A 17,845-nucleotide genomic window follows, 5' to 3' on the forward strand; every position below is an offset into this window, starting at 1 on the left:
ATAAATGAATAAGATATTGTACATTGACTATTTTTTTTTCTTTAGATTGTGTTTTGACAATGAAACAATAGAATGCTTACAGCTTTTGCATTTTAATGTTTGTAAATCATACATATGAGAATAATTTATTTTAGATTAAGACTTAAATACATTAAAAGATAGTTTAAAATTGTTATAAGAACATATTAACTGATTATTACTCAACAAAATTAGTTATTTTATATAATATAATTAATTATCATAATATTTGACTAATTTAAAGTATTTTGAAAAATATATCTATGCATATAATTAATTATGTTCTATATAATTAATAGTATATCTTAGGTTGTGCAATTAATTGGTTTTGATATCTTTCAATTGCTTTCTACAATACTAATTTCATACTTTCAAGAAGTAAAAGACTTTAAGATATTATATTGTTTAAAAAACTCATCTATTAACCGCAAGTGCTGTGAAATTGCTCCTATACTTATGCATTCTAATATTTTGAGCATTCATCACAAATTTAGATGATATTTACTAAATGCCTTTTTTTTATTCGAATCAATTTAAAAATCTCAATGTGCATCTCCCTCTTCTCTTATCTTTTATATTTCTTGATTATATTCATTATTCTTAAGATTCTCATCTTCTAAATAAATTGTTTCAAGAAAAGTTTTTAAAATGTTTAATAGATAAATTAAAGTTATAAATTATCAATCCACCTCCAAATAAAAAATTCTATTATGGCGGGATAATGGACCACATGCGATGCAAGTTAAACTATACCCATTCTCGTCTTTGAAGTAAATTTTTGCCCATCCTCGTTTTCATTAGGTAGTGGATATACTCATATTTAAGGATATTGTCAGTGCAGGTTTAGTTGTCATCATTATATATATATATATATATATATATATATATATATATATATATATATATATTAATGTTCTTATTTTAGTCATTGACACAACATTGAGAATATTTAGAGAGATTAATAGGGTGATTGATTTAATGGTAAGTCACGAGGGGCTAAATAAGTTGATGTAATCATCCAACTCATGTAGTTCTTCTTCTCCTTTCCGTTAAGGCCTTGATCATATGAATCATGGTTTCATATTTTTAATTAAAGTATGGAACCCTATTTTAATTAGGATTTGGATAAAAGTAGTGCTGCTTATCCTCTCAAGAATAGGTGTAAGATATATTAGTTAATTTTAAGCCCTCAATCTTAAAGTTGATTGTGTATCAAATTTTAACAAGGAATTGAGATCTTACATAAAAAATTTAGAATATTTTCACTAATGGACTAAGACTTAAGTAAATTTGTAGATTGCTGAATTAACTTAGTAATCAAATTTTTTAAGATAACAATTGGAGTGAAGTGCGTGGAAAAGGTAAGGAAAATCAACCTTTGATAATTTTTTCCGCGAGAAAAAAATATCTTATTAATAACTCATTTTAATGATCAAAAGTTGTTAGTTATTATAGTGACCAATTTAGATATTAATTTACAAAATTACTATAGTTGTTGGTCACTAATCAATTAGAGACTAATTTAAAAATCAATTCCTTTAGTAGTAAAGACCTCAGTAGCTAATATTTAGTGACTATTTTTTTTTGTAGAAAAATTTTAGAAACCAATTTAGAAATCAATTATAATTTTTTATTTATAATAATAATTATTTTATTAACCAATAATTTTTTATTTTGTATATTGGTATCTAAATTGGTCATTATAATAACTAACAACTTTTAATCACTAAAATTGATTGTTAATGAGGTATTTTCTTGTAGTGTTCATATGTGAACTATCTCTACCATTACTTTTATATTTATTATTTTAATTCTAATATTTCAAATTATTGCTTTCAATCTCATTTTCAAACCACAACTTTTTTTTGTTTTATTTTTTTTATAAATAATTATATAATTGATTTCGATACTTAAACTCTAGTTCATTTATTGCTTATGACAATTTGGTACATTTGTCAAAGTATTATCATTATATCATAAGACATCGAAACACTTGTCAAACTTTGAGGAACTTTCAGTATGTGACATCCCGCTACAGTTGTTGGCCCAAGACGACACGTCATGAACTTTGATCGTGGATGACCTATTTAGACCTTTAGTTCGGGATGATTTGTCTCGACCTTCAACCTAAGAAAGCTCGTCTTGACCTTCGATCCGGACCAACCCATCTCGACATTTGGTATGGCCCGACTGGTCTTGACCTTTGGTCCTAGTCATCCCATCTCAATCTCCGGTCCTAGTTAGTTTGTCTCGACTTTCGGATTGGGTCGCCACTTCTCGACCTTCAACCCAAGAAAGCTGATCTCAACCTCGAATGACCCATCTCGACCTTCAGAATGAGACGACTCGTCCTGACTTTCGGCCCGAGATGGCCCGTCTCGACCATTAGCACAAGTAAACCCATTTTGAACTTCAACCCGAGTTGGCCCATCACTAGTTTCGGCCCGGACCAGCTTGTCTCGACTTTCGGTCTAGAACGACCCATATAGACCTTTAGCTTGGGTCGAACCATCTCGACATTTTGCCCGTGTTGGCTCATCTCAACTTCCCATCCAAGTCAACCCTCGACCTTTTATATAGGACTGCCCCTCTCGACCTTCAACATGAACTGTCCCACTTTGACCTTTTGCCTAAGATCAAATTTTGACTCAGAATGCTCGTCTCATCTTCATCCCGAGATGGTTGATATAAAATTTTGACCTATAACAGTTTTTCTCAACCTTCAAACTGGGTTTACCCATCGCCTTCTAAACGAGACGACATGTCTCGACTTTCGTCCCGAGACGACCCATCACGAATTTCAACCTTAGATGACCTGTCACGACTATTGACCCTTGACGAGTTGTCTTGACCTTCATCTTAAGCCAACCCATCTCGACCTTCAGGGTGAGTTGGCCCGTCTCGACCTTCTACTTGGGACAATTTGTATCAAATTTAGGTCTGGAATGACCCATCTCAACCTTCAGCCTGGGTGGCCCTCCTTGGCCTTCGGTCTGGACTGAATCGCCTTGGCCTTTAGTTTGGACCGACCAGTCTTGACCTTCAACCCAAGACGACTCGACTCGACTTTTAACTGAGTCTGAAGGTATTGCTTTTAAGATTTAATTAATGTCTTGTAGTGTGACCAAACCTACCTTGACCTTGACCTTGACCCTAGCTCACTTTGAGAAGGAATTTTGGGGATTACATTTTTTTTTGGGCACCTCATTTGGTGACACCCTAAAAGAGGACTTATTCAAGTGTGGGATAAGGATGACCCATGACCATAAGTCAAATTGACAACTTTAAGCATATGTGAGATATATTTCTCATTCTTATTTGAAGTAAATGCTCTTATAAGTGAACATCGAAAAAATATTGGATAATAAAACTTACACTTTCGCTATCTTTATTGTGTAAGATGTGCTTGTTATAGATGATAGGATACATGGATTATGGGCTTATTTTAACTTTCTTTAAATAATTGTTTCGGAGTTTTGTCAAGTTATGTTATTAAAAAGTTATAAAGATTATTTTATTTTTATTTTTATTTTACAAGTTGTATAAAATAACGATATATATATATATATATATTATTTTTTATTTTTCATATTTTATTATTTATTTAATATAAATATTTGTTGTCAGAAGACTCTCTCACATATCAAACATCTATTTATGATTACCTATAACATCTTTTACTTTTAAAATTTCTCACTCTTAAACACACACACACTCTCTCGGTCTCTCTCTCTCCCTCTCTCAGGTACGAATACATTCTTTCATTCTCGTTTCAAAGTAAAACATTCATCATTATTGTCATAGATATGAAATTTTCTCTTTCCAATGTTATAAGAAATTATAATTACATTAATCTCAAATTAAAGAAGATAAAAATAATCAAAAGTGTATCTTCAAAATAAATTAAAAAATTGAAAAAATAATATAATTTTTTTAGTTACCTAATAAACTAAACATACTTTAGTAATTTAAAAGAGGGCGAATATAAGTACATCGATATGTACGTAATCATTTTTGGACTCAAATTCAATTTAAAAAATTAAGTATTATCTGTTGGAAAAAATATCTCATCAATGAAGAACATTACCAATCACCCTACATTTTGAGAAATAAGATTAACACAAGGAACACATGAATATAATGTAAAAATCACTACTAGATATTCTCATATTACATAGGATTTTTCTTACAAATTTGTTAAAAAAACTTGCTAGAAAAGACTTTCTTCTGCCATTTTTTCTAAGAATCTTAATTGGCAGGTAATTCATTCGTGGATAATTATTTCTTATAAAATTATAAAATTTGCAAAGATTTCCTACAAAATTTGTTACGAAAAGTGTTTATACAAAATATTTTGCAAAAAAATTGGTAGCAATTTTCTACAATTTTTTTTCACAACAAAAATTGTAAGTATTTCCTATGAAAAAATTTTCAAAAGAAAATTGGTAGGAAATATGAGTTTTTTTAGTAGTGAACATGAATATAACGTGGAAACACAAAAAATTAAGAAAAAACCACGACCATTGTCTAAAGACAATCAAATAATAGTACTAGGTGAAAATTTGGACAACGCATAGACAACTCTCACATGTCATGCAAGAATTTAACTCAAACCTCATAACACTCTAATGCAAGAGTATAAGAAAAGTCAAATACAAGCTTAAAGTGTATTTGACTTATGTCTTTGGTAATGTAGGACTTTCCACTCCTTACCTTGCTTATCTTAGATGATGTGGGACTTTTCAAAACATATTATTTTCATTAGCCCAACATTATTCATATTCATACTTATACAACATATTAGTACAATGGTTCTTCACCAAAATTGAAATAAGTTCAAATAATACTCATACATACATGTTTGTTTGTCATTCATATCAAAATTAAATAAAAATTAAAGTACGTGGAAGTTATGGGTACCATTTATTGAGAGTTTTAATAAAATGATTTCACATTACTCACTTGTTCAAAATGAAACGATATGGCAAGACAAACATAACACCTAATCGTATTTATAATAGTTATTTTGTTTCTACAAATTTAGAGTGGATTAAATTTTGTTTTTATTATTTACTAAAATTATTATTTTTTCATTATTTTTACGTAATACTTTTTTCTCATATTAAATAACTTAATGTATTTCAATGTAAAATGTGCGCGTGTTTGGAAAATATTTAATAAACGTTTAGGAAAGAAGTAGTATATCCTTTCTTATATTTATTTAGATAATGTAAAGTGATTATGAGAATATTGGTTAATACAAAGATTGGTTAGTATTTGGGCTAAGGTCGACTCGGTCAAATTTCCATTGTAGTCAACTCAACTAGTTTCACCGAATTTTGACTAGAGTCGACTAGGTTGAATACGACCAAATTATGATCGCGGTCGACTTAGCCGAATATGAAAAATTTTTGTCCAAGGCCGACTCAACCCAATGCGGTCAAATTTGGGTCGGGGTTGACTCAACCGAATACGACCAAAATTGATCCATGTCCGAATGGCCAAATTTTGATTAGGACCAACCCAACTAAATTTGGCCGAATACGGTCAAATTTTGTACAGGACCGACTCTGTCGAATACGGCCAAATTTGGACTAGTCCATCTCGACCTTTAGCCTAACCCAACTAAAAATTTAGATTGAAAATTTGGATTGGATTTTTTGGATTATCCATATTTGAAAATATGGATTTAGAGAATGGATATCCAATCTATAAAATATATAAAATGTAAATACGACCAAATTTGGACTAGTCCATCTCGATCTTTAGCCTAACCCAACTATAAATTTAGATTGAAAATTTGGATTGGATTTTTTGAAGAAAATTATGAAAAACATTAGACATATATTCTCCTCCAGAATCTCATCTTAAGATTTTTATGTGAGCAAAGAATTAAATCTTAATAAATGAAACAAAACATTGAAAAACACAGAAAATTTTTGCCTTGGACCGAAAAAAATATACCAAAGTAAATCTAATGTAGTCATTTATAAACGTAACAAAATACTTATAACCTACATGAGAAATAATCGGGAAATTCCCTAAACATCACTATGAATAATGTCAAAATAATAATTTGCACGAGATGCATTATGGGAAAATAGTAAAGTTTTACTTTTACCAAAAATAGTAAACTTTTACTTTTACCAACTTTGCATCGTAAAATCAAAAAGAAACAAATGAACTTTTATTGCTTAAAAGAACAGATTTAAACAAGGTACTAAGTATATGAAAATTTTGATGATCCGAACGATTATGCCGTATTTTATTTAGTTGTCTATCATTTAAGCAAACTAGAGAAAACATATGACAACATGTGGAAGAAGATAACCATAATGGAAAGAGTCGTTCCACTTTAGGTCCCTCCAGAATGATCTTCACGAACACTTGATCCTACACAACACAACCAGAACGAGAAAATTGGACATTACAATTTGATCAACCAACTAGCCAACATAAATAAGATTTGTAGAAAGACTAGGAGGCACACAAATACTTGATCCTACAGAACACAACTTTAACAAGAAAATTGGACATTATAATTGTGATCAACCAATTAGCCAACAGAAATAAGATTTGTAGAAACACTAGGAGACACACAAACATTAGGAAAAGAAGAGGAAATATCACCAATAGCACTATAGGTAAGGAGGTGTTGTGAGAATTTTTTGATTGCCATCATAAGTTTTCACATTGGATACAGACATAGAAGAATTTTTCATATTAGACACACCAGAATCAAGGTACCAAGCTTGAGAAGAAAGGTGAATATTACCTGATAAACTAAAGGCAGAAAAAGCAGACATAATCATTTGTTGTACCATTTTCAGAGTAAGTGTATTTGCAGGAGGTGTAGGAACAAAAGGTGGAGCAACTTGAAGCACCAATAGAGACATGATAAGCAGTTCCTTGCTTTTTTTGAGGAAGAATTGGACATGCTGTGATAATATTCCTTTGCTACTTGTAATAGTTACAGAAATTTTGTGTGCAAGCCTTCACAATATGACCAAATCCTTTGCAACTATAGCATTGAACATATCACATATCTATAGTTTTATTCTTCCCTTGTGCTGTATAGGCCATATTAATAGGAGTAATAGAACTAGTGGCTTCAAATTAGAACAAGTGGCTTCAAAATCATATCGCATCTTCATCAAAATTTGATATCTCTTGTTGGTCTCGTGCATTGTTTGGACAACAAAGAGGGTTGCACCAGAAATATCAACAGTAATAATATTGGAATATTCAACCTATAGATCCTGAAATCCAGAAAAATATTCCTTAATTTATAGACTTTCTTGTGTATATTTAGCCATCTCAAACACCAATTGAAACCTTCGAGTTGTGTTGTCCTATGATAAATCTTTTTCAAATAATCCCACATGTCCTTAGCAATGTTATAAGGTCGCAACTTAATAATAAAATGAGGCTCAACAGAGTTAAGTATCCAGGTCATAATTTGGACATTTTGGTTTCCCATTTTGCCCAATCCAATGCACTTGTAGGTGCTGGAATTTTGCCATCAATATGACACCATAAATCTTTGCATTAACAAATAGTTTAAATTGAAATTCTCAAGTAAAATTATTTTTGTCATTAAATCGAATAAGATACTATTCATATTTATCATAAGACATAATGAAGAAGAAAAAAACCTCCAATTAAGATTTTTGATTTGCTGCTTTTCAAATTGTTGTGTGTGTTCCGGTACTTGCAATTTGCAACAAATATATGAAACTTTTCAAATCAAGACGAAACTCACCAAGAAGAACGAAACTTTTTGAATCAAGACAAAACTCACAAAGAAGATGATTGTGGCAAATCTCGACCACCCAAAGTAAGTGTTTACTCTAACCTTAAGACACTCACAAGAATACAAGACTAAAACTCAAAAGAAATTCACAAAACATACTATACCAAACAATTTGAAAAGTTTGCTTGTACTCTATATTCCTATTCTCTTAAATAGGTGACATAGCATATCTTTACATTATTAATATGAGAAGATATATGTAATAAAGAGAAAGATTATAAAATATTTCCTATTTACAATAAATAATTACATTAATGACTATCGTATAAAGTAATCTATTAAATACATAATCAATTACATTTATACACATTAAAAACAAAATGCAATTAAAGGAAGAGAAACACAACAATTAAGAGAAATAATAAAAAAAATGTAAATAAAAAAACACAAAAATTACCATTCACATTTCTAAAACACCAGACCATAAAATGGTGTGCATGTGTGAGAACGTGTCTTAGGTGTGAGTGGATGAAAATAAATTATTAATATAATTAGTAAATTATATAATTTTATAATATCGTTAGTTTTATACAATTCAGCTCCCCATACAATTTTCAATATGTACTTTCCCTTTCAACATATTATATATATATATATATATATATATATATATATATATATATATATATATATATATATATATATATATATATATATATATATATATATATATATAAATAAGTAAAATAGTGGGAAGAAGTATCAAAATGAAGTTTCTAGTAAAATAATAGTATATTGTAAAAGTTTGTAAAATCAAAAGATATGCACAAACTATTTTGAATAGACTTTCAAAATTAAAAATAATTTGTTTAAATTAAAAGTCACTATAATTAAAAAAAAAATATATATATATATATATATATATATATATATATATAGTGACGGTTTTTTCTTTATTGAGAATAAACAAAAAGGGAGTTAACTTTGTGCATGCGAATGGACCCAAATGTTGGAGTTATATCACTTTACTTTAAATTTAAAAGTAAATGTACCTTACTAATAATATTAATATACGTTTAAAAATAAAAAATGATAATAATTAAACAGTTAATTTTAATTGATTAGATAAATAAATCTAATATTTTAAACACTTTTTGTAACTTTAGCACTAAATGCCATATACTTTTAGGAACATAATGATAACTAACCCTTTCATTATTTTTATTTTCATATTTAAAGATTTGACTGTAATAGACATATTTTGAACGTAAACATCTTTATATTACATGAATCCTATTTTTTACTGTATTTGATAGTATTTATTACTAAAAATAATAAACTTACAAAACAAGTTAATTTATAATTTTAAAACTGTAAGAATTATATATATATATATATATATATATATATACTATTTATTCTAAATATTTCTGGGGTTAGTGATCATCATTATATGAAAGACGTGTTTAATTTTGTTTTCAAAATGCTCAATAGAAGAAAAAAATAAAATATTTTTTTCATAAACTATTATACATAGATTAAAATCATATTTTAGAAAATTAATATAAAAACTAATAAATGTATAACTTTTCTTATTTTCTTTTCCAAAAGTCATTTTCCCTATATGACTTGTGTGGTGAATTAGATTTTTTTTTTGGCTGAGTAGCATGTATGCCACTAGGAGTTGCATTACTGTCCTTGGCAAGGACAATCCAATCCCATCAATTTTGGCACTATTTGGAAAGCACTATGATAGTTGAGTCGATATGCACTACAACTCCGTTTTCCTTTTCAATTTCACTAATATAAAGTAAACAGTATATATATTTAGAGAATATATTGGTTAAAAAAAATAATGGATTGCGTTATTCATATTCATAATCTATAATTGTTCCAATATTAAAGGTCACTTTCTACTTTTAAATATTTTAGACTATTTTGTTCTTATATGATATAAAAAAATAGTAATTCATTTTGAGAAATTTTAATTATACCTCAAATATTTATATATTTTGTGCAAAGATTCAAACAAAATAAATAAATAAAAAACATAGCGTACGATAAATTATTAAAGATAAAGATATTAAAAAAATTAATATTATAATTCATCTTTTATACCTCTGCATTATATATATATATATATATATATATATATATATATATACATATATATATATATATATATATATAATATTTTATGGATGTGCTTTTGTAACTCTATATTATAATATTTAGTATTTAATTTTGTTGGTTGAAGACTTGGGAGACTGTTGTTTCTGAAGTATTCTATGATTTTTTTTTTTATCTCGGATGACAACTTCAATCAATCGGCGTGCATTATTATTTTTATTTTGCACCATCAATGAGGAATTATAATACTAAAGAAAGAAAATACAAGTAATCATGAACTAAAACATAAGGGAGAAAGTATTTTACATTGGCCATCAAAATAATGTAAAATGTAAAAAAGACTTTTAAGGGATGTTAGCAACACAAGGTAACGTGTTATTTAATGAAGTAAAACCGAAATTTACTATAAAAATACATTGTATAAAAGTAATGAATGTGAAAAGATATCTATGATAGCAAAATTGAAACAATGTTGAACTTTAAAGGGAAAATGAACGATGGTGTAAATGTTTGTTTGAGATGGATGAATGTTGGAAGTTACGACTACAAGATTATGATAAATAAACATGTTTGCCCCCAACATGTCATACATAAATGAGAAAAAAAATTCGGGTGTCTATGGGTTGTAAGAGTATCACAAAGATACTTTAAAAAAATTAAGAATATGGTGTCAAAGGGAATTCATAAACTTAATAGCTTACAATCTTAATATTTTCACGTTCTCTTGTAAGAAATTCTCCCAATAGTTATTTGTTACATGTTACCTAAAAAGTCAAATAAATCATCACTTATCTTTTCTTGTTCTTAAATGTTCTTGCTCTTAAATGTTATTTGTAGGAAAGTAATTAAACAATCAAGTTGGATGTATTCGAATATAAAATTATCATGTTCTTATATAATTAGAGGTGTATTTTCCTCTTTGGGACGACCAAATTTTTTTTTGTAAAAGTTATTTTCTATATTACACTTATAAAATTCTAACACATAATTCTACAATAACATACTTAAAATATTCACGTATACATATATTTATATATTTTATGGTCTTATATGCATCTTGGATTTACATCATTTAGTACATATTATATTTTCTACACTAAAAGACGAAGGAGTATTATTTATTTACAGTTTTTCTCACAAAAAAAATTGACCTTCAAGGATGTGGAGGAAAAATATCATGGATAGAATTTACTTTGACTATTGGGGTAAATAAAAGGTGACTCTAATTTGTCTTTCAAGGATAACCGATGCATTTGGAGGATTTAGGAAGGTAATGGTAGAATTTCCCGTTCCTTAAAATGTTATTGAATTATTTACCGCATTGGTTTGCCATGCGTTTCTGAGAAAGACTGCTATGATATCTGCAAAGAATGGGTCGGACATGTTAAGGGCAATTATCTACGATAAAATTATAAGATATATTTTTTAATACATAATCAAAAAATAGGGAAGTGAAACAAATATAACATTTCTTAATAAAATAAAATGAAATGAAAACTCTTTCAAATTCATTAAACTGTATTTTAATCGTACTTTATACTTTATAAAGATTTTAATTAATTTTGTAGTGACTAGTCAGGATAAATGAGTCTCATAATTGCAAACAACTTAACCCAAGAACATCTTATCTTAAGTAATATCCACTCATTTAAATCTTCAAGGTCATACCTCCAAGTACAATAATCAAATCTTTATTTATTATAAATTTTATTTTCATATTAAATCATATAATTGTATAAATAAATAAATAGGACTAGTGCATAACTGAAAACAAATATAAATAAATAACGAGGACCAGTACGTAACTGAAAGTAAATATAAATAATTAAAGAAGATAAGTAGGTGACTTAAGATAAATATAAATAAATAAATGAAAGTAAATATAAATTAAATAAATAGGATCTTGTCCAACTGAAAATGAATATAAATAAATAAATAAATAAAAATGAGAACTAAATATAAATTAGAATGAAATTAGAGAAAGTAATTATAAAAATAATTATGATGAGATGAAAAAATAATAAAAATAAAATAATAAAATAATAAATCTCTGGTTCTCTTACCTCGATTAGAAAATATATGAATAAATGCATGTTTCACTCTTATTTTCTTTTGCTTCTTACTGTTACTTTTCTTTTCTTTTATGGTTATTTATCATTTTTCTTTTATCTAATCTTCTTTTCTCCTTTTTTTGTGTTCGTTGCTTTCACTACACCATCACTCTTTATACGGAGGCATCATGCGGTAAGTGATAAAGATTCTTTCATTAATTACACTAATCCTATCCAAAAATTTACAATCAAAAGAATTTCATTAAATAAATTCTTATATGCTAAATTCTGAGTTTTCTATCTCTTCGTATAAGAGATCAAATATATATATATATATATATATATATATATATATATATATATATATAAATTAACTGGATATGTATTCGTTAATATATTTATAATTATATTATTTTATAATATTATTGTCATTTTGATGGTATATATTTTATTTTTATAATATTAATATTTTTTATTTTACTATTTTTATTAAACTTATTTTATTTTATTTTTAAAATGTATTTATTGATTATATATATTATATTATATTATATTATATTATATTATATTATTATATTATATTATATTATATTATATTATATTATATTATATTATATCATATTATATTATATTATGTTATGTTATGTAGTTTTAATTATTACTTTAATATATTATTTATGAAAAGTAATATATCATAAAATTTTAGGTATTATGGTAACGAGATAGTATAAAGTTGGGATATTACACTTTTGATGGTACATTTAATAGTTCCTCTCAATATTAGAATATGTTGCCTTGTATTTTTGTGGTAGATGTACCCAATTAATAGGTACACAAAGATACGGAAAGGTTATATGAAGAATTCATATCAACCAAAAGTATTTATTATTGAGAGGTACATGGTCAAGAAACCAAATGAATTTTCTTAAAGAGTATATGCAAGAAGTCAAAGTCAAAGTCTCCACATGAAGAAATGAGTAAAGGTAGGTCCACATGGTGTTAAGGTATTTCCAAAGGATTGAGATAAAATCCTTCAAGCACATTTTTATATATTAACAACATTAATGATTGTCTTCCTTACATAGTCTCAAAATAAAACATTGTTGATGATAATAACTCCTCGAATGAATACAAAATTATTGTTGAATGAGCATAGAAAAACGCTTTTTAAATGGTTTGAAAACAATTTCTCAAGAATACCCAAAAGTTGAACAATTAAAATGGTTAGCATGTAGACCTAACTTTGATGTCATAATTGGACTTGTTACGATATTAACAAATTTACCTTTCATACAAAAGTCCTGGCAAAAGAACCATACAATATATTGATATTACTCTTAAGGCAAACTTTTATATAATTTTCTAGTTCCGTTTAGACTAGGTAGATCAAGTCACAATTAAATCGTAAAATTTGGATTGCTATACTTTAAGTGTATATTTATTTCATTATTTAGTTTTTAATCTTATATTATTAATTGATTTTTGTACTTAAAAATATTATTTTAATTAGAATTTGTTATAATTAGATTTATTGAATATGAGATAAAAAATTATTTATTCATTAATCATAAATAATTTTTTTAATAAATTGTTCTTATATTTTAATATATACCTTTTATAATTATTAAAATGTCTCGTCCAAACGTAAAAGAAAGGCATTGGATTAATATATTAAACGTACAAAGTATTAAAGAAATGAATTTAAGTTGAGGTTTTCCTCCATTTTTTTATTATAAATTAATTTTACCTTTAATCAAAGTTTTCGTTCATTCATTTGATTTTTTTTTTTAATCATGTTTCAAGGGAAGAAGAAGTTAACCATTAAAACATTATTAGGTTCATTGAACCTTGGAGAGAGTTTTCTGTATCCCTTTTACATTTAAGACGTAGATGATGGTAGTTACAAATTAGTCATTAGAAGTAATCAAAAAGAAAGACTAAGATAACAAAATATTATAATTAAAGAAGTGATGGGCACAATTATGAGTTTGATGAAATCACATAAGTTGAAAAAATAAATACTTAAAAAAATTGCAATGGAATTTGTTTTACAAGAGATTTTTGTGTATCAATTTTAGAGTGGTAAATAAATAGCATTACCGAGAACTTCTATAACTTAAAAAAGAAAAAAAAAACTAATGAAATATAAGTATTTATGTCTTTATTCACCAATTTCTGTGGATTATTAAAATTCTTCCGGTCCCATGTATCTTATTTAGAATTTTTTATTTGGTAAATTCTATTAAAATGTTTATTATTTGAGTATTGTTTTTATGCTTTTAATTGATATATGTTGAATTCAACTTGCAGATTTCAAGTTACTGTAAGGCCATTAAAGTTTGGCTAGCCATTTCTGCCCTAAAGTTAAGGGCTGCCCTCTTGTGTTTAGGTCTAGGGCTGGCCCAATTGATAAAATCCTCTTCAGGTTGCCCTAACTCACTCTTCCCACTCTTGCAGAAAACTCAGCAGCCGTCACCTCTCCTTTTTCTGCACTAGAGCTCTGCTAGGGTTAGCTTTGCCGTCTCGAATTGGTCCGCTCAAAGCTCACGTCCTACTTTCTGCTCCATGTAAGTGACCCTAAACATACTGCCCTTACTTCCCTGTGGTTATTTTCGTGTTCCACCGTTTAGGGTTAGTTAATAACCTTATTTTTCCTTTTGTTCCGCTGTTCTGCCAGTTTCCAGGTCCGTCTCTCGAGCTGCTGTGCTCCGTGGTCCAGTGTCGAGGTCTCGTTCAAGCCTTTTCCAGGTAGGGAAGCTAAAACCTCACTCATATGTCTCGTTTTCTTCGTGGTGTGGCTGTCATTTCGGGTTTGTATGGTTGGTGTGATGTTATACTGGTCTTGAATGCATAAATCTGTTGTATGACTTCATTGTTGAGCTGGTACGAGGGACTGTTGCAGAAAAACAGTGGCGAGACCTGCTAATCTCGCCCAAGCGAGCCAGTCTCGCCTAGGCGAGATGAGCGGGGACTCGCCCAAATCCTAATTCGCGAGAGTTCGCCCAGGCGACCCGCTTAGTATTTTTGAGCGAGCGGGTATCTCGCCCAAGCGAGAGGGGTCTCGCCTAAGCGAGATCCCACGTGGCTTTCCTGATGCCCTTTCGAGCCCTCGCCTGAGCAAACATGTCTCGCCTGAGCGAGATCCTGCGGCCTGAGCGAGGTGCTGGGCGAGGTAGGGCGCTGTGTGATTGTTTTCTTGACTTGGTTAGTGAATGTATGGCTTGAATTTAAGTATTATGATGAGAGTATGAAATAAATGAGTATGCATGTGTGAGGTAAATCATGAATTGCGAATAATGGGTTGGTACGATTTTAGCATGAGAATGGTATGAGATGAATTCATGAAATTGAAATGATGGGTTTGGTATGAATTCAACATGAGACATGAAAGGGTTGGTATCAATGTGACCCGGTAACGATATAAGATGGAGTTCCATTTTCTGGATTCGAGAATAAAGAGTTGACATGGCTTGGTTGAGGATACGAAGGCAATGAATCATGAGAAAGTGTATGTATGTAATTGTGTGTATGCATGATGAATCTGTTTGGTTGATTAAGGAAGTTTGGTTCGTGTTAGTGTGTAATTCCTTGGGATTCTCTAGGTGAGATTCCCAGGGTCGCGCTTCAGTGGTCGGGACGTAATTCCATGACCCATGTTAGTGGGTGTCCATGGTGGTGTCCCATCTGTATAACTAGGTAAGGATTCAAGGTAAGGTTGCATCCTGACACTCTAAGGAGTCAGTTAGTCTCACATAGAGCAGACTGACTCCTGTGGTGAGAGTAGCAGGAGGCCTGAAATTCACTAAGGGCTAACCTTGTGGTGAGGGAAATTGATTTATCGTAACACTCGCAACACATAGCTCGAGGGTGAGCAGAGGTATCCACCACAAGTGCAAGCATCCGCTGAATCCGACCATGGTTATATGTATCCGAATGAGTCGAGTCGTATCGTAGTGTATTGCGTGAACAGTCATAATATGCTTGGTTGATTTGAATGTATGTTATTGTGGAATTTTATTTGATCTGATGGATGAACGCTTTGTATTCTAGCTTACCCTACTTTCTTTGTTGTGTGATCTGCTGTGTGATACTCTCTTTTGCGATGATCATCAACTTGTTGGTGTGAGCACATGCGTGGAACACCCGTAGACAACAGGGGGTGGAGATTCCGCTGCATAGTCCGCATGGACTGGTTTATATTTCTGTATGAGTTTATTTAGGGCTGCGACCCACGTATTTGTTCGTCCTTAGGTTTATGTACCTTGATTACTTTTCGTCTAGTTCTCTTTTGGGCATCGTGGTGTGCCATGGGTTGCATGGAGTTGAGTTAAAAACTCCCAGACCGCGTTTTTATCGTAACGTTTCATTTAATTTCGTGTACTCAATTAAATGGGGTATTACAATTAATAATGTTCAAATTATTCTTGAATAAAAACTTGCAGTTATAAGTTGTTTCTCATGAAAGTTTAAAAATATTTACGTGGCTCTTACATTTTCGTAATTATTTGCTTTCATTTGAATGTGATCCAAAAATCCTATGTAAAAGTTATATTTTTATGATTAATCAGTTAAATCTATCTAAACATAAATAAAAGTATTTTCTTTTAAAGTTGATTATTATACTTATTTTTATTCTTTAAATAAATTTTTGTATCTATTTAATTATAACACTTTAGGTCTGTGCAATATCTAACATTCATCTTGTTAAGGAAAAGAAGAATATCACATAGGAGAATAAGGGGTTCAAAATTAGAGCAAAAAGAAATGGTGCATACGTATATATTATATATACACACTTAAAATATCTTGTTAAAATATTGGGATTCTCTTCAACTTAAAGTTAGAATTACTGTTATTTGCATTCTTATAACACTAAATAATATTATTAGGTCAATATATAAGTATTATAATCTGAAACTTTTGTTACGGTTCTATTTATAAAACAAACTTTAGAAGATTAGAAGAATTCAAAGTGTAACCTAGAAAAAATAGTTTAAGTGTAATAGTAATTTAAAAAGACAACTTCATTATTTTATTATTTAAAATGTTATATTATAAATAAAAATTTTATCAGTCGAGTTTATTTTATAAAAGTTATTATTCATCTACATCTTTTTAAAAAATTTTATTCTATCTTATTTATAAATTTTTTATTTCATTCTTTATCTTTTTTAAGATAAAAAATCATAATAATAATATTCTGAGAATTCTACACATTTATTCGATTAGAGTTAAAAACATAATAAATTTACTTCTTGTTATTTTTTAAGTCAATTAACATTTTTAGTTGCACGTGGCCTATGTTTTAATGTGTGACTAAAAATAGTTTAAAGTGAATTTCTATTTGTATGTGATCATAATAATAATATGCATATATTTCTTTCTTTTTTTTATACACTTAAATTATCCTATGGAAATAGAATTCTAGGATCAACTTAGAACTAAGAGTCACCTATATCAGGTAAGAGAAGGTAGTAATACTTTTACATTTGATTAAACTTGTTTACCCTATGTGTGTGTTGACCCTTGATGAAATGGAATGATTGTTTGATTTTAAATTGTTTGATTTAGATTAACATGTGTTGCACATTCTTGAGTGAAATTGATTAAGTGTTGAAAAACATGAAGTATGAGTTGAATTGATATTGGTTTGTGGAATATTAAGAATGAGTATATGAGTTTGTATAATTGGCTTCTAATGGCCCATATTGAATTGGTTTGGTACTAATTATAATGAGAATAAGGGATAAGAACACTCATTAGAACAAATTGATATTCATAATTTGTTTCCGATTTTATACAGACTCGTTGGACGAGTCAAACCTCCATTGAGGGAGAGTTAAAAGCAGAATTACAAAGAACTCTAGGACCTTTCTATTACGGGTGGCAGCAA

General features: G+C 28.9%; 1 protein-coding gene across 1 annotated transcript in view; it reads right to left on the reverse strand.

Annotated features, from left to right (window-relative positions):
• Window positions 1–2,258: 2,258 nt before the first annotated feature.
• The window catches only part of LOC146887156 (uncharacterized), a 39,172-nt gene continuing 23,585 nt past the window's right edge, over window positions 2,259–17,845 (reverse strand). The window contains exon 4 of the mRNA XM_085672048.1: window positions 2,259–2,489. Coding sequence (XP_085528174.1) covers window positions 2,259–2,489 — 231 coding nt within the window. The remainder of the gene's footprint in view (window positions 2,490–17,845) is intronic.

The sequence above is a fragment of the Vigna unguiculata genome, chromosome 4, assembly GCF_037176805.1.
Source record: "Vigna unguiculata cultivar grain cowpea cultivar isolate G323 ecotype 2 chromosome 4, ASM3717680v1, whole genome shotgun sequence".
In the NCBI taxonomy this organism is placed as follows: domain Eukaryota; kingdom Viridiplantae; phylum Streptophyta; class Magnoliopsida; order Fabales; family Fabaceae; genus Vigna; species Vigna unguiculata.